We start from the raw sequence: 18,767 nt of genomic DNA on the forward strand, positions 1-18,767 counted from the left end.
GTATTCAGATGGAATATTCTCAGGCTGGTCATGTCGTCATACGTCGTATCTTAGATCTGTCAGAAAAGCAAGCAGGTGACTCTTTTCGCCCGAATTGTGTCATAAATCATTGCTCATGTAACAGCAGATAAAATAACAAAATATGAAAACATTGAAAATATAAATTAATAATAATAAAATAACATACTACAGAATGAAAAGCCTTATCTGAAAAAAATTGAAATAGACATTTGAACATGTTGAATTTACCTTTGTGAAGATCAAGTTTATATTTACACAACACTGTTATTGATCATATTTCAAAGAAAGAACCGCCTAGTAATCTACGCATTTAAAATTCCAGTCTGACAAGGATGACGAGCGCATCCTGCCGTCTTGCCGATGCTGAAGCTAATGAACTTTTAATTGATGTGGTTTCGCAAGTCCTTCTGTCAGGCAACAGCAACACGCCTCCCTTCTGATGGACCTGTTTTCCCGACCGGCTTCAGATTGGTTTACAGCGGGCCCTAAGTACCGTGTAGTTAGTTTCATGTGTCATATCAAATCTGGCCAGGCACGACGACGCCTGCAACTAAAACCTTAAGTGCATCCACAGGAATCACTCATCGGCTTTGCGCTTCCGTCTCGAGGAAGGAGGAGAAATTCAATCACTGCCGTCTTGACACGCCGAAGCCGCGGCACGTGCTGCCGCCGAGTCGTCTTGAAGAACAAACAGGCTCCGAACAGGCCTCAGTTTCTGCACATAGATCACAACCTATGAAAACTGGGCAGCAAAGGCTTTAGATTTGTTTCTTGCTCTTCTCGCGTCTCCAAAAGAAACCAATGACATGGTTGCCCGCGGTTATAATATAATTTAGGCGTTCTACCCTCAGGCTGCCCCATAACTGAGCATCGTGAAATACTTGTCAGTGGTGCACATCAAATGTAATACAATGCATTGGACCATGGGATATTTTCTTTTTTTTTTCTTCAAGATTTTTTTTCTCAAAAATGTAGAAAGTATACATCACATTTAAAGCTCTACTTCTAAAATGCCCCTTCTTTGCGCACGCTGATACTTATTGCTGTTTATGTTTGAAAATCAGATTAATACAACCAAACAAGAGTGCTCAGAAAGAATGTAAAAAGAAAAAAAAATAGAATTTGAACCGTAGGTAAATAGCAAAATAGTGGTAAATTAAGATGAATCACTATAGATTCAAGAATTTTTATTGGCCATGTTTGAGCATGCCAAACAAGGAATTTGACTTCGGTATACTTTTTTACACCAATTATTAGACACTATAAATAGTGTCATTTTCAGTACAATATTTGGAAAGCATCAGCTGAGGTGAGAAGCAGCAGCGCCATGCACCATTGGGAAGCCCAGGTGGGAGCGATACAGGCCGCTCCCTCAGGCTGTTGTGTCGTGCTTGTTTCCATATGGCGGACTGTCTTGTTCTCATGCTAGCCTCTCCACTTTTCTCAAGAGCATATTGGGCTAACATTCCTGCTACACCTCTTGCCATAAGGAAGATGTAGAGTGAGTTTTGCGAAGATGTCCCTGCTATGGCTGGCGACAGTAAATAGATACCGTACAGTGAATTGATACCAGATGGAAATGTTTACAGTTTGTGCTCAATTTGAAAATGATCTGTTGCTTTTCACATTGTGGCAATAAGTGAAGTTGCATTTTTCTTCCCCCCCCTCTGCATTTCTCCTTCAGATCCACCATTGAAGAATGCCACCCCCACAGCCATCCTCTCTATGGTCACGGTGTTTGCAAGTGGCCCGGATGCGAAGCAGTGTTTGATGATTTCCATTCATTCTTGAAGTAAGTAAAAGGCATCTTCGGAGCTACGGCTCTCTCCTCCATTTCCAAACGTGTGTCCCGGCGATGGGTCGATTACATGTTTTTGTGGCACCATCCGCGCAAAAGCTAGTTGTTATTCCTGAGCCTGCATGGGACGGTCCTCTCTTGACAAGGGTACGGAGCCCGGGCCTCCCTCGGAGGACGCCATGGGCCTCTAATTCCCGTGATAAGTGCAGTTCCCATGGTGACGGGGAGCATTTTCCCAAACAAACAACCGTAGGATGTTTATCCGTAGCAGGCCACACTTTGGGCGCGCTGCGTGTTTGCCCTTGTCATGGGGACCACGGGGGTTTGTTGTTTGCCTTTGACTGCTTTGTGCTCTATTTCTGTCTTTCTTTTCCTCGCTGTATGTCCCAGTGTTCTCCTTTTCTGCTTCTCCACTTTTTCTGAATTGAATTGTTGTCCACTCCATCGCTGTGTTAGCCCTCTATCTCAGACAGAAACACCTGCTTTGAAATGACAAGTCAGGAATAGATTAGACCATGTTCAGCCAGGCGCGGACCGTTGTTGTTATACATCACGATTGGCTCGCCTGAGACCCCGCGTTTGCTTATCAAGCTCGGGGTGTGCGCTCTTGTTAATCCAGCTCATAACGGCGCCATGGTTACGGAGAGGATGAAAACATCTGCGGCGTGGCAGCAGATCAATGGCTCACTGTCACCCCGGATTAGTCTCACTTTAAACAAGATATGACACAATTCCATTATCCCAAAACAAGCGCTCACACAGCCTCCCAACAGACGCGGGGCCAAAGGTGTCGTGCGGCGCAGCCTGAAGAGATGACTGCGAGTTTTGATGCTTTGTCAATATTTTGAATCCTCTTTTGATCGTTTGCATAAATCCACACCATTGCAGCTTGCCTTTGAAGTGCTTACGACGGAGGCTTGTTTGCTAATAAATAGAAAGTGTGCCGTGCAGTTTGCTAAACAGAAGGGTAGCTTTTGCTTTTCATCCAATTGTCAGGTACAACGCTTGTATTAAAATGTGCATTACATCCAAATACCCTCGCATATATTTTGCCTTTGGGGGTGCCTTTAAATCATTCACTCTTTATTGTATTCTGACATTGCCTCGCCCTTTGTTTATACAAGCAAAGGGAATCAAATTCTGGGCACACACACACACAGTCGAACTCTCCCTAACAATGTGTGTAAGTGCGCTCGGCTTTGTTTTTACAAGTGTTTTTATCATGGCAACATCTTGTTTACTTTAGTTGCCTGCTCAAACTGCTTGGAACATGTTAAGAAAACATTTGGGGAGAGTCTCCACAAAGCCGTCTTTGTCTAACAGCAGGCCAGTGTGCGTGCAGCTCACCAAGGTGTTAACTCTCAAAGCCTTAAGCGCTTCCATATGAAGCCAGGCAAACGTTGCTGCGGGCCTGTGAAAAGAATAAAAATGACAATAACAACAAAAATGTATTTAGTGGACTAAAATGTCAGAGGATGGAAGAGATTGTTGAAACTTGAAGTCAAGCTCTAGCAATCTGTGAGTGTTGAGTCAGCAGCACACACACTGCCTAGCAGACAGAAAGAAAGGTGAGAAGGACTTTAATGTCAACCACATTTCAGCGGCACATGCCAACAGTAACAACCAACACCGGGCTCAAATGTTGTTTTAAACTGTGTGTGTATTTATTCTGTTTCAAAGAAAACATGACATACCTTGGTTCACTATCTTGATAAACACAAAGCACCAAATCCCCGTTCCTGTTTTTGTGCTGAACACACAGGGTGTGTGTGGTAAGAGCTCGGTGGGGAGAGGGGGGAGCGGTCAAGAACGAAATCGACAGTGTCCCGCCAGGGGTCAGTGCCAGGAAAACACTGCAGTGCCCTCTAGTGCTGCTCTGTCTGCAAGCCAAAATCCACGTGCACGTTCCCAATTCAGAGATTAGCAATGAGGAATTAAAAAAGAACATACACATGGATTCACATGAAATTCATTCTTGTGTTAATAGCTGTAAATCAAATGACGCATAGAACGGAAATGATCCATTTGTAAATTCGAATTCAAAACATTCAGTGGGAAAAAGAAATGTTGACCTTAAGATCAATTTGTCTAGTTTCTGTTGTCAGTAATTGCAAAGGAACAAAAATGACGGGCAAACTAAGTGACATGCAAAAAGGATTGCATCACAGGCTTGTCTTGAGTGACTTGTTTCATTGTGCCATTTACATGAAACATTGTCAGTCTGCCTCAGAGCTTTTAAAAGTGGCTCCATTTGAAGTCCAAAAAGTGACACACGCCAACATTCATAGTCTCTGTCGTTGTCAATTCGCCGTCGCCGCTGCTCTCGTGTCCAGACAGTTCTCTCAAGGCCGCATTAGGGCCATTTGAATATTTCATTTCCTATTAATTATGCACTGTGACTCTCCATGTCATTAGAAGAAATAAAGTGGAATGTAACAAAGGATGAAAAGAAGCGGGGCATATGTCGCCTATGAACGGAGAAATTTCAAAGCTGCTCACGTCGGCTGCCCTTCATTGAAAATTCACTCTGTGCCGCTTAAATTGAAGTTGAAGCATCCTTACCTATTATTTTCTTCTTTGAACATTTTTATACACCGAAATGTTTACCAGCTTCATTTACAGAGCTACTTAAATCGAACGGACATTTACTTGACGCAAATGAACAGAAAGCTCGTAGAAATCGGTAGAAGTGGAAATTAGAATGTTTTATCTTAATGCTGTGCATCAACACAATAATGAATTTTAAGTACCAGATTTAAAGGAGGGTTGAAAACCACAAACAGTCTCATCATGTCCTTCCATGTGTCACTTTACAAGTGGTATTAAGAGGAAAAATATATTTAATACAAGTTATGATAAAAAGCATCCCCCCACGATGCCGTCACTGACCATTTTTGATTTGCTGTGAACGACAGCAAAAAGTGTATTTCTAAAGCCGGGCGCCGCCGAGACGAGCCTGGTGACAGTGACCTACATGGTCACTGAAGATGTGATATAATTTATGATATATATATAATATATTGGATCCATTAGTGAGCATAATGAAGTAGTGAAATGAAAGGGTATTTGTGAAATCAGTTCAAACATCCTGCTCGGATTATGATTAAATGATTAATGAAATGCCCCTGCATAAGCATTTTCAAACAGTAATTCATGCGGCGGCTGATAAAATTCCTCCAATCATATTTCCTTCACTCGTGAACCTTATCTGCACCATTTTATATGAATCACTGGGGGGAAAAAAAAAGAAAACCTTGTCTGGAGCCTGCCGAGCTACTTATTTAGATTAGTTATAAAAGTAGCGGCAAAGAGAATATATTTTCCTGTATAAGATGATCACGTATAATTATATCCATAACTCAAGTTGGTGACAGCTCCCATTTGCTTCTTCTGTTTGCCTGGGTTTTATTTAAAATATTTAGATATATTTTAATTACATAAATAAAGGGGGGGGGGGGGACACAGATATGTATGCAAATGTCGTGTTATCCGAATGCCAGCGCAAATTCTACAATTCTTCAGTCATTCCACTTATCTGCCATATAACACTGACTATCATCCATCTATACTAAAAAGGAATTTGCTTGGATATATTTCAGCTCCATACAGCCTTTTTCTCTTCCCAGCTATTTGCAGCTCCTCGCAAGCATCGTTAAAAGCGACTTGACTGGACTGTTTCTGACATCAAACAACTGAAACAAGCTGCTGCACGGTGAAAGTGACACATGCATTTTTTTTTTATTCTTGCTCTGTGTTTTGTTTTCCAGGCATCTTAACAATGAGCACGCTTTGGATGACAGGAGCACCGCCCAGTGTCGGGTGCAAATGCAGGTCGTGCAACAGCTGGAGCTGCAGGTATTGTCTCGGCTTTTGTTTTGGACCAAATATTTATGTCCTCTTCTCCTGACAATGCTTTTGCGTCGAACACCCCCCCACCCCTCCCGAGCTCGTCTGACATCAACCACGGGGTCACCCGTAGACGCCCAATGAAATAAATTTGTACATTGGCAAGTAAGCAGTCATTAAAAATGTGTTATGAATGCATGACAGCTAGAAAAAGATATATGAAGAGCCGGGAGCTAAGTAGAGAAGATAATTACGTTTTGTATATTACTGGGTTTAAAAGTTATTTATGACTAATCTTTTGCGCAGACAATAAAATAAGAAATCTCTCACATAGAGCTGATGGAAAGAAAAAACTCAGTGATGAATTATAACAAGAAATAGACAAAAGATCATTTTCCTTTGTAAAATCTCTGGATTGTTATTTATTACAGGTTTTTTAGATTTTCTGAAAAAAAAGTCTATAACATTTAAGATAAGCCATCACTCACATTGTCAGATTTTTAGAGGGACTTTAAATGGATTACTAAATTAGTTTCAATTGGACATTGACAGGTTAGAATAGGGAGTATCTCCTATAAATAACCCGTACTACTAAAAATCATCTAAATTGTTTCATTCTGTGGCTTCATTTTATTTCTTTTCTGGTTGTTTAATATTCCAAGAGCTGGAGTGAACATTTATCAAACACACAGTTCTTCTTTTGCTTGGTGTTGACTATGAGCAGCAAACCATACCCAAATTCTTTTGACCACAGTTAAAAACATGTTTGTCACAATGATGTTTGTACTCATTTAAAAAAAAAAAAAAAAAAAAAAAGTAATGTGCTGTCCTCCTTTCCAGCTCACAAAGGACAAAGAGCGTCTGCAAGCAATGATGACACACCTTCATGTGAAGTCGACAGAGCCCAAAGCCACGCCACAACCGGTGAGCCATCCCATCGTACGTCTCCCGGCCCCCCCACCCCTCCATTCCTTTGTTTGTCTTAATTGGCACATATGTATCCATTAATCTGGCCCTCCGTCTTCTTATTTTATCTACTAAATAAAAACAGCTGTTGTCTCCAGGGAGGCAGTAGATATTGTTGGGAGCACATCTGCTGACATCCAAGATTCAATTTGGTGTCAGAGATAAAGTGCACACAAACAGCTTCGTCTCGGTAACTGAATAGAAGCTCTGCCTCTTTGCCCCATGAGATTATCTTTTATCATTATTACTATTGATTATTAAAGCCAAATAATTGACATCTGGATCACAGTCATCATTAAAGCATCTCCAAGAACGTGTAAGGTGTCCTGTTAGATAACATACCTGTATGTCACGATGGATCCAAATGATACACAATTATACTAAAAATTAAAACGAAGGTAATAATCAAGTTCAAATAAAATTTGAATTGGTGTGATTATGAACAAACTAAACAAAATTGATATATTAAAAAAAAAAAGCACTCTTTTTTTCCAAATAAAATATTTTAAAATAGATGGATGAGGGTTTACTGACCATTTTATAAGAAATAATTCCTAGAAATAATATAAAGCTGCGATCAGCGAGGAACCAGTTGAGGTATATTTATACGTATATAGTGTGTGTGTGTATATATATACACACACACCCACACACACACACCGTATATATTTCTTATAATTAGCTTTCTTGCAGCAGTGTAATCCTTATCCTATTGACACATGTGCTTAGCATGTGGCATTTTAATGGGATGGGCTATTCTGTCATGTTTTCGAAGGGACCATGTAACAGTCTGAATGACACTTCTTTCATCACACCACGAGCCAAAGATCATTGTGCTGTAGTGCCTGAATTCAAAACGGAACACACACACACACAAACTCACCCAAAGTCGCCGACCATAGACAAGCAAGAGTCGTGTGTCTCATGACACTGTGCAGCTTGGATCATTTATTTACAGTGGCCTATTGATGTGCAAAGGCGACATGTTCACTTGTCTCTGCAGTAAGAATCAACATAGCCTGCCTGGAGACATCAAAAGACAACAACAAAAGACTGTCTGTTAACGCTGTCCCTGTGTCACACACTGATCGTGTAGATTGGAGTGCCAAAAGTGGGCTTTGACACCGGGACATTTGTATATGAAAAGTGGCTGAGGCGGCCGATAGCATCGCTGTCTCCCCGGGGCCTGCGAAAATGGCTGTGTCAGAACTCAACAAGAACGCTCTCAAGGGGAGCTCAGATTTTTATGCAAATGAATAGGCTCCTTTCATAAAAAGTTCTTACATTAGCCACCGTAATCTGCTATCAAGTGCTGTAACTGGATGTCTGGCTTGGCTGGGTGATTGGTGGATTTACACAGGTCATGGACGTGACCCCCCCCAGTGAGTGAGAGATATCGTAACACCCCCAGAAAACCTCCTGCCGAATGAATGCAAACTCATCTCCCGTAAATTGGTTGTTACACAATGGTCTGCTATATTATATGATAAAGGTAAAAGTATCCAGGTGACACAATAAAACAGCAAATTGTCATTTTGCATTTTGGTTATGATTAATGCTCACCGATGGCGTGTGTGTAAAACATCAAGCCAGCAGGATTCATTTTATTCTCATAAGAGGGATGAGGTTGCGGGTTTTAAAAACAAACCCGTTACATCGCCGACGCGTGCTTGTGCCTGCGCTGGGTGTCACTAAGCATTCTTGTCAGAAATCTGACCTTTTAACGCCATACATAATTGAGGAGGGACTTTTTGTTTATTTTCTTTAGCAGCTTGCAGAGTCAAAGCCAGTATAATTAGATCACCAATTACCATTTAATTAATTTCAGTCTGAAGTCTCATTTTGTCTGTACGCTGGAGTGAGTCCAAATGGTGAAGCAAACAAAGGCCAGGCTATTACCAGCCTGTCTGGCCTATTGTTGCAACCTCTCCGTGTTTACGGCCGGGGAATATGGATGAAAGAAGAAACAAAGCCGGCTAATCCTCACCAAGAGAAGTCAACGTACTATTGATAGCATTGTGCGAGTGTGATTTATTTGCTTCATCATTTGCAATAGCTTTTCTCTTGCTGCTGTTGGTGAGAGTGCTTCAATGTACATTTTCACCAGCGTTGCTACAATTTTGTTGGTCCGATGTGCTTTAGATTGTTTTTTTCTTTGTTTGGTTGATGACGTTTTACAATTGTGATTGTCAACTAAAATGCTTAAATGTGTGTTTGGGGCCTAACTTTCAGCCGTATGTGTTTATCAACACAAAAAAGTATTTTGTACATTCTTGCAGATGGAATGTTTAATTTGACAATAGCAATCGTGTTGCAAATTAAGTGTGCCATACGTTTGCCTGCAAATTAGTAGCTGGAGCAAGGGTCAGACTCAAATTTTCCACTTGTCAGGCTGGACATTGCTTCCAGCTGCCTCAAGCCATGTTGTACCTTCTGAGCACTTGCCATAATTAGTTTGCCTTGTTGACATTATAACTTAGCCCCAGCATTGACACAGGCCTCAGACTACTTATAAAAAAAAGACAAAAGATTAAACAAACGGGCCGAAACATGGAGGCACTAAATGAGCTTCTCTTTATTTTTGCTCTTTCTTGTAGCTCAACTTGGTGTCCAACATTACATTGTCAAAGTCCATCCCTCCTGAAGCTTCTCCTCCGCTGAGCCTGCCCCAGACCCCGACCACACCCACAGCGCCGCTCACACCCCTTTCGCAGACTCACTCTGTCATCACGGCCAACAATCTCCACAGCATGGGCCCCATGCGACGGCGTTACTCTGAAAAATACAACATGCCCATCTCTCCAGGTACCCAAACATATGTTCTCTTTTTGAAATGGTATTGCCCAGTGTAATGATGCTACTTCAACCTTTTCTGTCATTGCAGATCTCAGCCAGAACAAAGAATTTTACATGAATGCAGATGTTAGACCACCGTTCACATACGCCTCATTAATAAGACAGGTAATGTCTTACGTACTATTTTCTCTTCAGGAATCACTTAGGGCCTCATCTACTTACAGTTTACACATGCAAAAACTGCTGCATAATTAATCGCTCATGCAAATGGTTATGTAAACTGTTCTGCTAACTGGTTACATCCAGAATTGCGTTTGCCAAATACGCTAAATTACCACGTGGTTCATTTTGTTCACTCTCAAAGAAGTTTATCAAAAGAAATCACCGCCATTTTTATACCTGTTGCCAGCAGCGCGTGAAATATGTTCAATTGAACAAACATGCAATTTAACAGCCGCTATTTGGAGTACTTGTAAAATATTTTCACAAGCTTAGTCAATCATTTTCAACACACACACTAACAACGCTTGCTATCTGTTCGCTATTTGGGTTCTCGCTGTAATAAATCAGGGCCTTAGTGTCTCCAATAATTTCAATTCAGCTTTTTAGGGGACATTTTAGTTTCTCTGTGTTTCATGTTCAAATTTGATTGGATGTAGACTTAACTGATTAGTCAACCTCAAGTGATTGCATGCATACGAGATTCCAAAAACATGCAGATGAAAATTTCATGTGATTAAGCATTTGGGTGATTATAAGCAAATTCATTTCACACAAGAGTAGGGATGAACCTGTTTTAAGAATGCCAGTCAATTATGGCTTGCTCCCACTAATCTGGAATCTCAGGAATTAATCTGAGCTGGCCATAATTGCTGCCCTGTAATCTGCCTGAGAAATGTTTTTTTTTTTCCATGCCCTTCATGTACACCCACAAAAGAAAATGTATTCAAATCTGCTATTTGAATGAAAAGTGGATGGGGGGGCATTGTCTGTTGCAGACACACACACACACGGCTTCTTATGATTTATTTATTACTTTGTGAAGGAGGCAACATTTGAAATATTTGTTTCTGTCACTGTTCCTTACCCAGGCGATCCTCGAATCTCCAGAAAAGCAGCTAACGCTAAACGAAATCTACAACTGGTTCACACGAATGTTTGCATATTTCAGACGCAATGCGGCGACGTGGAAGGTAACGTTTCTGTTCATCATTTGACGTATTCAAGCTGTTACATGACATATTGCCACAATGAAATTTCGCCCAAGAATGATTTATTAACTTTGATCCTTACTTTTACCAAATGCCTGATAATGACCTCCTTATTGCATTTAAATGGACCATAAACAATCTTGCTGTAATTTGTCGGGATGCTCACTTGGTGGGTGGCTTCACTCCACTTTCCAATAAACCACAAATGAGCTCATAGACGCACAATCTAAAACCAAACCAAATTTAAAAAGAAGACATGACCAAAAAAAGGCAAATTATCAATGCCCAGTTTTACTCGTGACAAAGATTGCAAATTGTGTATTTTTATTTTATTTTTTTTTTTTAATGGTGTTCCTCATGCAGAGATGTTTACTGATAGAACCTTTTTGTCTCTTTGTTTTTACACAACTGCAGAATGCAGTCCGGCATAATCTTAGTCTACACAAGTGTTTTGTGCGGGTAGAAAACGTAAAAGGGGCTGTGTGGACAGTGGACGAAATAGAGTTCCAAAAGAGACGGCCTCAAAAGATCAGTGGGTAGGTTTGTTTGCTTGAGTTCCTCGATGGGAAAGGGCCGCTGCTGCCGCTGCTGCCGCTGTTGCTGCTCCATCTCATTGTCTGTGTGCCACATCGTCCAAAGTCCCCGCTTGCTTGGACGTGCCTCCCCTCCATGCTCTCAGAAGGCTTTTGGTGATGCACCGTAACCCACCGCGGCTTTGGCTTGTTTTCATTGTGATCCTCTTCCCCCCCCCTGTGTTTGTGTGTGTGTCCGTCCGTGGTCTGTGTCGTCACACACTGCATCCGCATCTGGCTGTCCCCCCACCGGTCGGCTTTGCCAGGGTGCCGTTCGCACCAACCTTTCCCTGCATAAGTGCTTTGTGAGAGTAGAAGATGAGTTTGGGTCCTATTGGACCGTTGATGATGAGGAGTTTAAGCGCGGCCGACACGTACAGCGAGGCCGCCCTCGGAAATACGCCGCTGACGTGAACTTTGATGAGCTGCTTGTACAGTAAGCCACCCCCCCCCCCCCCCCCACCCAACCATGCATGCTCCCCCATCAGTGTTGCTGTGAATGCGGTCAACCGTCACGCTTTTGTCTTCAACTTGTTCTCGCTTGCCATGCACTTCAGTGTGTTGAAAGATACTTTGTCATTCCTCCACCACTAAATGTATTTTGCTCTCCCGCCAAGTGCATTGATTTCTTCTTAGCAAATATGATACCGTAACTGAGGTGCAAGCAAGTGGCGGTAATTCAATTTTTATGTTTGTAGGAGTCCAGCATTGGTGAAGAATATTCAGACAAGCCTTGGCTATGGGCCGGCCCTCTCCGCTGCATTCCAGGTGAAAATAGAAAAACAACCTCTGGGAAGCAAAACACGCCTCTCGGTTTGATTTCCTCAGTCACCTAAAGTCATGGCTCGATGTATTTGTCTAAAAAGAATGATGGGCGACTGAGAAGGTGCTGACAACTCTCTTCCGTTCCCGGTGTAATGCTCGGGGCCTGCCTGCATTTCAGGCTTCGATGGCAGAGAACAACATACCTCTATACACAACTGCTTCCATTGGAAGTCCCACCCTCAACTCTTTGGCAAACGCCATCCGAGAAGAGATGAATGGAGCAATGGACCATGGAAACAGCAACGGCAGTGACAGCAGCCCAGGACGCTCGCCGCTGCCAACTATGTGAGTGGCATATACTATTCCCTTGAAAATATTTTCTATCTTCCATTCCGCAAATGTTGTCAATGAACAAAATTGAATGGTGCCAGTAGAAAAGGGAAATTGAAACTTTGACGAGCTTCTGTCGAAACCAACAAGGAAGAAAAAGGAAGTCGCCCCCCCTTTGTTATTTTAACAATTTATAAACTGCGTTTTAAAACTCAGAATAATGTAACACTTTCCAAATGACAGAGCGCAAAGTGAGTTAACCGTCGGCTCAGATATCGTGAAACATGAGCTCCGACACATTAAACAGTGCGGAGGAGCCGCCTAAAGAAAAACAACACGAAAAGCAAAATTAGTCTGGGGGATTCAAAGCTCTTGTGTTGGAAAGTTGCGGTTGGCCTGCCAACCGCAGTTCCCAATTCACTTGTTGAGTAGGAGTGTCTACTAAGTTGTTTGAAGCTTAAAATAATACAGCGCCACGCATGCTTTCCAGATGTGAGGGCACAGCACTCGAGGATGGCCTCCCGAAATTTTGCCTGCAAACAAAACGCACGCGGAAAGAAAAAAAAAAAAAAAAAAAAAGCTCAGGGCCAACTAGAGGAAAGTGCCATCCCTTATCACAGAGAACATACTGTAGCTGTGAGCATGGCCGTGGAACAGGAAAGGCAGAGACAGGATGGGTGTGCTGGCCTAAAGGCAGCCTGCTTCTCCCTTCTGCCCCTCCGCGTCTCGCTTTAGGCTCAACACTCTCACTCTTTCTTTTCATAATTAAGTGTATATGCTTTATGCCAAGACAAAAGTAGTTTCAGCGCTTTTCTTTTGATTTTTATTCGATCCACGTTGGCATTAGCTCTATGTAGTACGTTTGCTGAAAATAAATATGGATTTTTTTTTTTTTGTCAGTTAAAGGCAAGGCAACTGTATTTGGAGCGCACAAAGCAAAGAGAACTCAAGTAGTTTCAGTCGTTATGACGTGGGCAACAAAATATTTAAAGGCAAGAAATAAAAAGTAGTCTGGAGAACCCGACTTGGTCTATATTCAATTAACATTTCCAAAAGGTATTCAAGACCCATAACATTATATTATAGTCCACGAGCACACTTTGAATATTAAAAACAAACACTTGGGAAATGTTTAAACCCATCCTGAAATGTGTATTTATTAAACTGCTTGACGTCAAAATGTGCAACAAATTCATACGTTCCAAAGTCAAGATGTGTTCAAGCTTAACATTTGAAAGTCAAGCAACGAGCATTTTTCTAAACTAGCCAAATGAACGTCAGGTATCCAGAGAAGGCTAATTATAAGCAAAGTGTTGAATCAGCATGCTGTTCAATAGCCGAGTGATAACAATTTCATGTCTGCCTTGCAGCCACAGACTCGTGCCTCAGGCTACAGCGCTTGTGGGGTTACTTTGATGTGAAAATGATAGAAAACCTGACTTTACTCTCCCCGCCCCTCCCCTTTTTTCCACATTTGCAACAAAATATGTCAGCTTATTAGCATACGGTCTGATTGTCAAACACGAGCTTGAGAAAAGAAGCAAGTGCCAGTTAGTCCCTTGTCAGCGCGGGTAAATGAGCCCAGCGCTCGGCAGTGGGCCGCTCAGCCCCCACGACGGCGGCCTGGCGCGGCGCGGCGAGTCTCCCGCAGCTGCTTTTAATGTTTATCGCCTGCGTTCTGCCACACTCACCGTCGCCCCTCACGCTTTATTCCTGCTCTGTTTGCGTAATGAGAAATTTGGCACATCTCATCTCTTTAGTGCCTCTTTTGGCCAAACTGTGAGCTGGAGGGGGGTGGCGCTCATGTTTTTGCCTTGTTTACAAGTGACAGCGTTATTATTCTCCTAAGGGCCACGTTTCTTATCGCAGAGTTGCGCTGGCCGGCCGGGCGGGCGGGCTGCTGCTCTCTTTGCACGCCTTCCCTGCCAGCGCTTTTCTTCCTTTATTGACACTTGCTTGAAAATATGCATTAATTGCGGGGTTTAAAGCGCGCGCGGTGGTGTCTGAGGGCTGTGTTTGCTTGAAGTTGATTAATGATAGAAGCCGGCTCGGGGTCATCCTCCGGAGACCCGTCTCGCAGGTTGTGCATGTTAACGAGCAGGAAGGGGGAACACGTGGCGCGCCACCGCAAGGCTGACAACAGCTCGCTCGCTCGCTCGCTCGCTCGCTCGGCGGAGTCCATTCTCTCCCATTCCCGTCTCTCGCGGTTAATCTTCCTCATTTATCAATTCTGAGTGAATACCTGGTTCTTGGTTGCCATGAAAATAAAACACGTTCCCGCATTAGAATACCTGAAAAGAAAACTGAAATGATCATTGGCTCCAGCGGGGGGGGGGGGGGTCCCCAAATGATGCCAGACATTTGTTTTTGTTCCCGTTTCTTTACAGTCACCCTGAAAGGTTACACAGCTGCCAACCGTTACGTTTTGTCCGTATCACTGAACGCTAGCTCGTTTCGCCCGTAATTCAAAACTCCTGCGTCGCATAATCTCGCAAACAAATTGTCAACAATCCAAAAGAGTTTGTAGATTTCTGGAAGTACATTTCTCTCGGTTGGCACCTCTGCTTTATGATACAAAGCAAAGCATATTCTCATTTTTGAACTCCTCTGCTGGTCAAGGCATCACATCAGCGTCAAAGAGGAACCACTGGACCTCGAGGAGCACGAAGGACCTCTCTCCCTGGTAACGACTGTCCATCACAGTCCCGATTTTGACCACCACAGAGATTACGACGACGACCAGGGCCACGATGACATGCTGTGAAAGCCGCGCATCCGTCTGGGAGACGCACAGCGAATAGCCGTCCGTCTCGGACGCTTGATTGCCGCCGTCGCCAAGTCCCTCTTGAATAGTGCCATAAAAACATATTGTGACTCACAAAAACATGGGTTCTTTTCCTTCCCCGGCCTCTTTTGACATTTGAAGTCAGAGCAACTTTGATTTCTACCCAGCGACGGACGGATAGATGAGTTTGGTACGCGGCGACACGCTCGCCTCACCGATGAGAGACCAGAAGGGGACGAAGACCCTCAGCACTCGGGCAGGACGGCGGACTGTGACGGGGTTACATCTTGCCCTCCTGCTCCTCCCCACCCCCACTCTATGCCCTCTCCCCACATCTTGCCTGTGTGAGGACACATATTGACAGAGACCAAGTGACTGACATGTCAAATCGGGGGATGTGCTTTCACTGCCTTCAATACTTTGCATCACGATGAGTCCATCTACTGTGAGAGGGGTGTTTTTTGTTTTTGGTTTTTTTTCGGTTGGGGGACAGTTCAATTTTATCAACACAATGTCTTTCCATCAGCCAATGCTGTTATTGATGTTGTCTTTTTTTTTTTGTTTGGGTCTTTTCTATAAACTCATCAGACCTCATGTCCATGCTGTGGAGATTTTGTGTGTGTTCCGCACTTGAATGTTTATGATTTCCTCTAATGTTGTTTTAAAAAAAAAAAAAAATGTCTGACAATGTATCATTTTTCTGTCATTTACTCTGCCGAAAAGAAAAAAAAATGTAGCCTAGCTATTCATCACCTCAGCGCCCCTTCGCCACCCCTTTTAATGAAGTCCACTGGCATTGCAGCATTCCTATGATGAAGGCACTCTCCGTGCATCCGTGAAGTTTAATTTAAGATGTGAATAAATGACAGAGAAATTATACAGGTTCTGATTTATCCTTATGACATTACACTTTGAAACAGACCCGAGCACGTTGGGCTGCAACACAATTTTTGATCACTTGCAAGCAGTTTAGTGAGGGGGGAAAAATGAAAATGTCAGGCGTGCACCAGCAAGATAATGATTTGGACTAATTCCTGAACATAGCCACCGTTGTTGATCAAGTGTGGGTTTCTCCTCGCTGTCATTTCTAACTTGAGTCCAGATAAACTTTCTTTCGCTGTGATTTTGTTCTGACCTGGGTGTTGATCATTTCACAGCAGAAGAAGGTTTACTTCAGGAAGGGAAAGAGTCTAAATATTTGCAATTAACTTTGCCCGTTCCAGATTTTCACACCAATGAGAAAGGTCTGAAAATGCACATTTCCGACAACTTATCGACACAGTTAGAAAAATTGGTCTTTTATGAATCCCACTTTTGTTTCTTATTTATTCTCGCAGTTGTATGTGGCTTTTGGGGAATCATCGGGTGCTAAAAATTGTGTTCTGACACTACCAAAGAGATACAAAATCAATAACCATGCAGCAAGTGGATCAGGCCCAAAATGGCTTCCTCCTCCAGTTTTCTCAAATCGCTCAGTCCACTGCGATTTGTGAACTAAAGGAGGTGTCACAAAATGGGCTACTGCAATAACCAAAAAATAATGAGCCAGAGGCTTTGACCAGCCATTCCGACCAAATTAGGGAAACATTTTGTCTACGTAAGTGCGGTAAATAATATTATTAATATTATAGAGGAAAGGAGAGGAACAAAATTACGAAATCTTTGCTAAGACCATTTTAGACAACTTTCTTGACTTCAAGTGGACCACGGAAATCATGCCATGTTTTGTTTCGATATTCCATGTTCATGTCTCTGTTTTTGAATGATTCTATGCCTGTTTTTGCTTCCCGACTGGCTTCCAATGTACCCTAACACAGATGAGACGTTCTGATTGTTTTTAAGTTTCTGTATTACTTTTTATATTAAAAACAAAGCACTCAATTCAATTTAAGATGGGCAGAAGGTACTTTGTGACAGATGCGTTTAATGCTCATCCCCCCCACCCCCCCCAAAAAAAAAAAGTAGAAGAGGCCAATTTGTCCAAACGAGGCATCACAGTGTCAGTACCAGTCTGGCAGATGGTGAGAGCAGTCCGATTTGCCCGACAACCTCTAGTCCCAGCCTACAAGTGAAGAAAATTGTTGAGTGGAATTTACTTAATTTTATTTTGTCAAATGGTTGTAAAAAATAAAAACATCTGGATCCAGATACATTTTGTTCAGTTTTTTGCAATCATTTGACAAAATAAAATTGAGCAAATTCAACAAAAAATATTTTTGGTGTTTAGTAAAAGGCAAAAATCATGTGGAGGATATCTTCGTGGTTCGGTCTTTGATTTGCTCATGCATCAAGCACTCGGTTGCGCTCGTGTGCGTGTGCGTGTGTGTGTGTATGTAGGTGTGTGTGTGAGATGAAGCAAAAGAACGATTTTAAACAATTAGCTTTCTGATGACTCAGTTGAATTTTTATTTTTTTCCCCTTCTGTCAAGAGATAGATTTGTGCGTTCTCAACAGTATTGGGATATCAAATTGTGCCGCACATGAATTCAACTTCGTAACTCTTAATTTAAACAAATCAAAAAATCATCATGGCAGATTTGGGGGCTGGCTGGCTAGCTGGGCAGGATCCTCCTCCCAATTTGGGATTTTCAACTGTAATATAGGAACAGAATTTTCTCTGTTTTGGTTGACTTTTGAATTTTTTTGTACAGACTTTCCCTTTGTTGTGTTTTTGATACTTCCTTTGAATGGTCCAACCACTGCCTTCTATGTGAAACGTGCAAAAGGAAGCTTTCTCTTTAAACGGAGACGTGTTGCATGACAAACTCTCGGCTCGTGTAGAAGGAAGGGTCTTATGGTGGAAGTGGCCCCTAAAAATAAAACAATGATAATTTTATATGGAGTTAATAGGAAAAAGACAAATATGCAGTGCCAAGATGTAAAAGATGTAAAGACTATTGTTAAATAATGTCTTCTTTGTTTTTATTTTTTAAAGGAGAATTATCAGTGGTGCATCAGATTTGCCCTCCTCATCAGCCTTTATCGTTGTTGTTTATTTTCTGATTTAAAGTTTCATTGTCGGTGGGCAGAGGTTATTATAGAATCTTGTCGCATAGTTCCATCGCCGCCAAACATTCAGTCCGCTTCTTGGATTTCAGCCTCTCTTACCGTGCACTTTTTTGGTGGGTCACGGGGCCACGTTCTCATCTTGCCGCTCGGTCTTTCTTTTCTTTTATTTATTGGAGGATGAACTATGTTGTTTTTTTTTTTTTTGCGCATCGCTTCCACGAATGTGTCACCTCCTCATTCCTCATCTAACCGATGCAGACCACTCTGTTGTAGTCAGTGCCAACTACTGACGTGAGCGTTCTAAACATGCAATAAAATGCTGGTTGTAAAGTCCGCTTCTTCTGGCTCGATCTGTTTTTCCTGCACTTGGCTTTATTTCAGGGATTACATATTACGATGAGTTCAAGCGTTTTTTTTTTTTTTCCATATTTTATTTTTCTACTTTGAAACCCTAACACTTGTTTACTCGAGTTTGTAACCCTTAATTATAACCCACAGCCCATTTTGGGCCCTAAACCATAAGAAACACCGACCGGCACCAACATGAGATATCATGCAGGTCCGCAGGTGAAAGATTTTATACGACGGGAAGGTTTTAAAGTCGCCAATACACAATTGGTTGTAGGAGGATCAGAAATACCGCGATAGTGCCACAAGGGTTTAGATTT

The 18,767-nt window shown here is 42.3% G+C and overlaps 1 protein-coding gene and 1 long non-coding RNA gene across 11 annotated transcripts in view; one reads left to right on the plus strand and one right to left on the minus strand.

Moving 5' to 3' along the window:
- foxp1b (forkhead box P1b) overlaps positions 1-18,432 on the plus strand; it is an 89,889-nt gene extending 71,457 nt beyond the window's left edge. For 9 of the 10 annotated variants that reach the window (XM_037250856.1, XM_037250855.1, XM_037250848.1 and 6 more), the window contains 10 exons: positions 1,706-1,813; positions 5,587-5,674; positions 6,506-6,589; positions 9,229-9,436; positions 9,516-9,592; positions 10,519-10,620; positions 11,053-11,174; positions 11,909-11,978; positions 12,154-12,320; positions 14,925-15,069. In XM_037250856.1, coding sequence (XP_037106751.1) covers positions 1,706-1,813; positions 5,587-5,674; positions 6,506-6,589; positions 9,229-9,436; positions 9,516-9,592; positions 10,519-10,620; positions 11,053-11,174; positions 11,909-11,978; positions 12,154-12,320; positions 14,925-15,069 — 1,171 coding nt within the window. Of the gene's footprint in view, positions 1-1,705; positions 1,814-5,586; positions 5,675-6,505; positions 6,590-9,228; positions 9,437-9,515; positions 9,593-10,518; positions 10,621-11,052; positions 11,175-11,908; positions 11,979-12,153; positions 12,321-14,924 lie in introns of all 10 variants that reach the window. The other variant, XM_037250849.1, reaches the window with a different exon arrangement.
- Positions 10-3,991, minus strand: LOC119122544. The gene is made up of 2 exons (XR_005097907.1): positions 3,514-3,991; positions 10-3,368 (listed from the first exon to the last, which is right to left on the minus strand). It is a non-coding gene; the product is annotated as an uncharacterized LOC119122544 (long non-coding RNA).
- Positions 18,433-18,767: the final 335 nt, after the last annotated feature.

This window comes from Syngnathus acus, chromosome 5 (genome assembly GCF_901709675.1).
Source record: "Syngnathus acus chromosome 5, fSynAcu1.2, whole genome shotgun sequence".
NCBI classification, from domain to species: domain Eukaryota; kingdom Metazoa; phylum Chordata; class Actinopteri; order Syngnathiformes; family Syngnathidae; genus Syngnathus; species Syngnathus acus.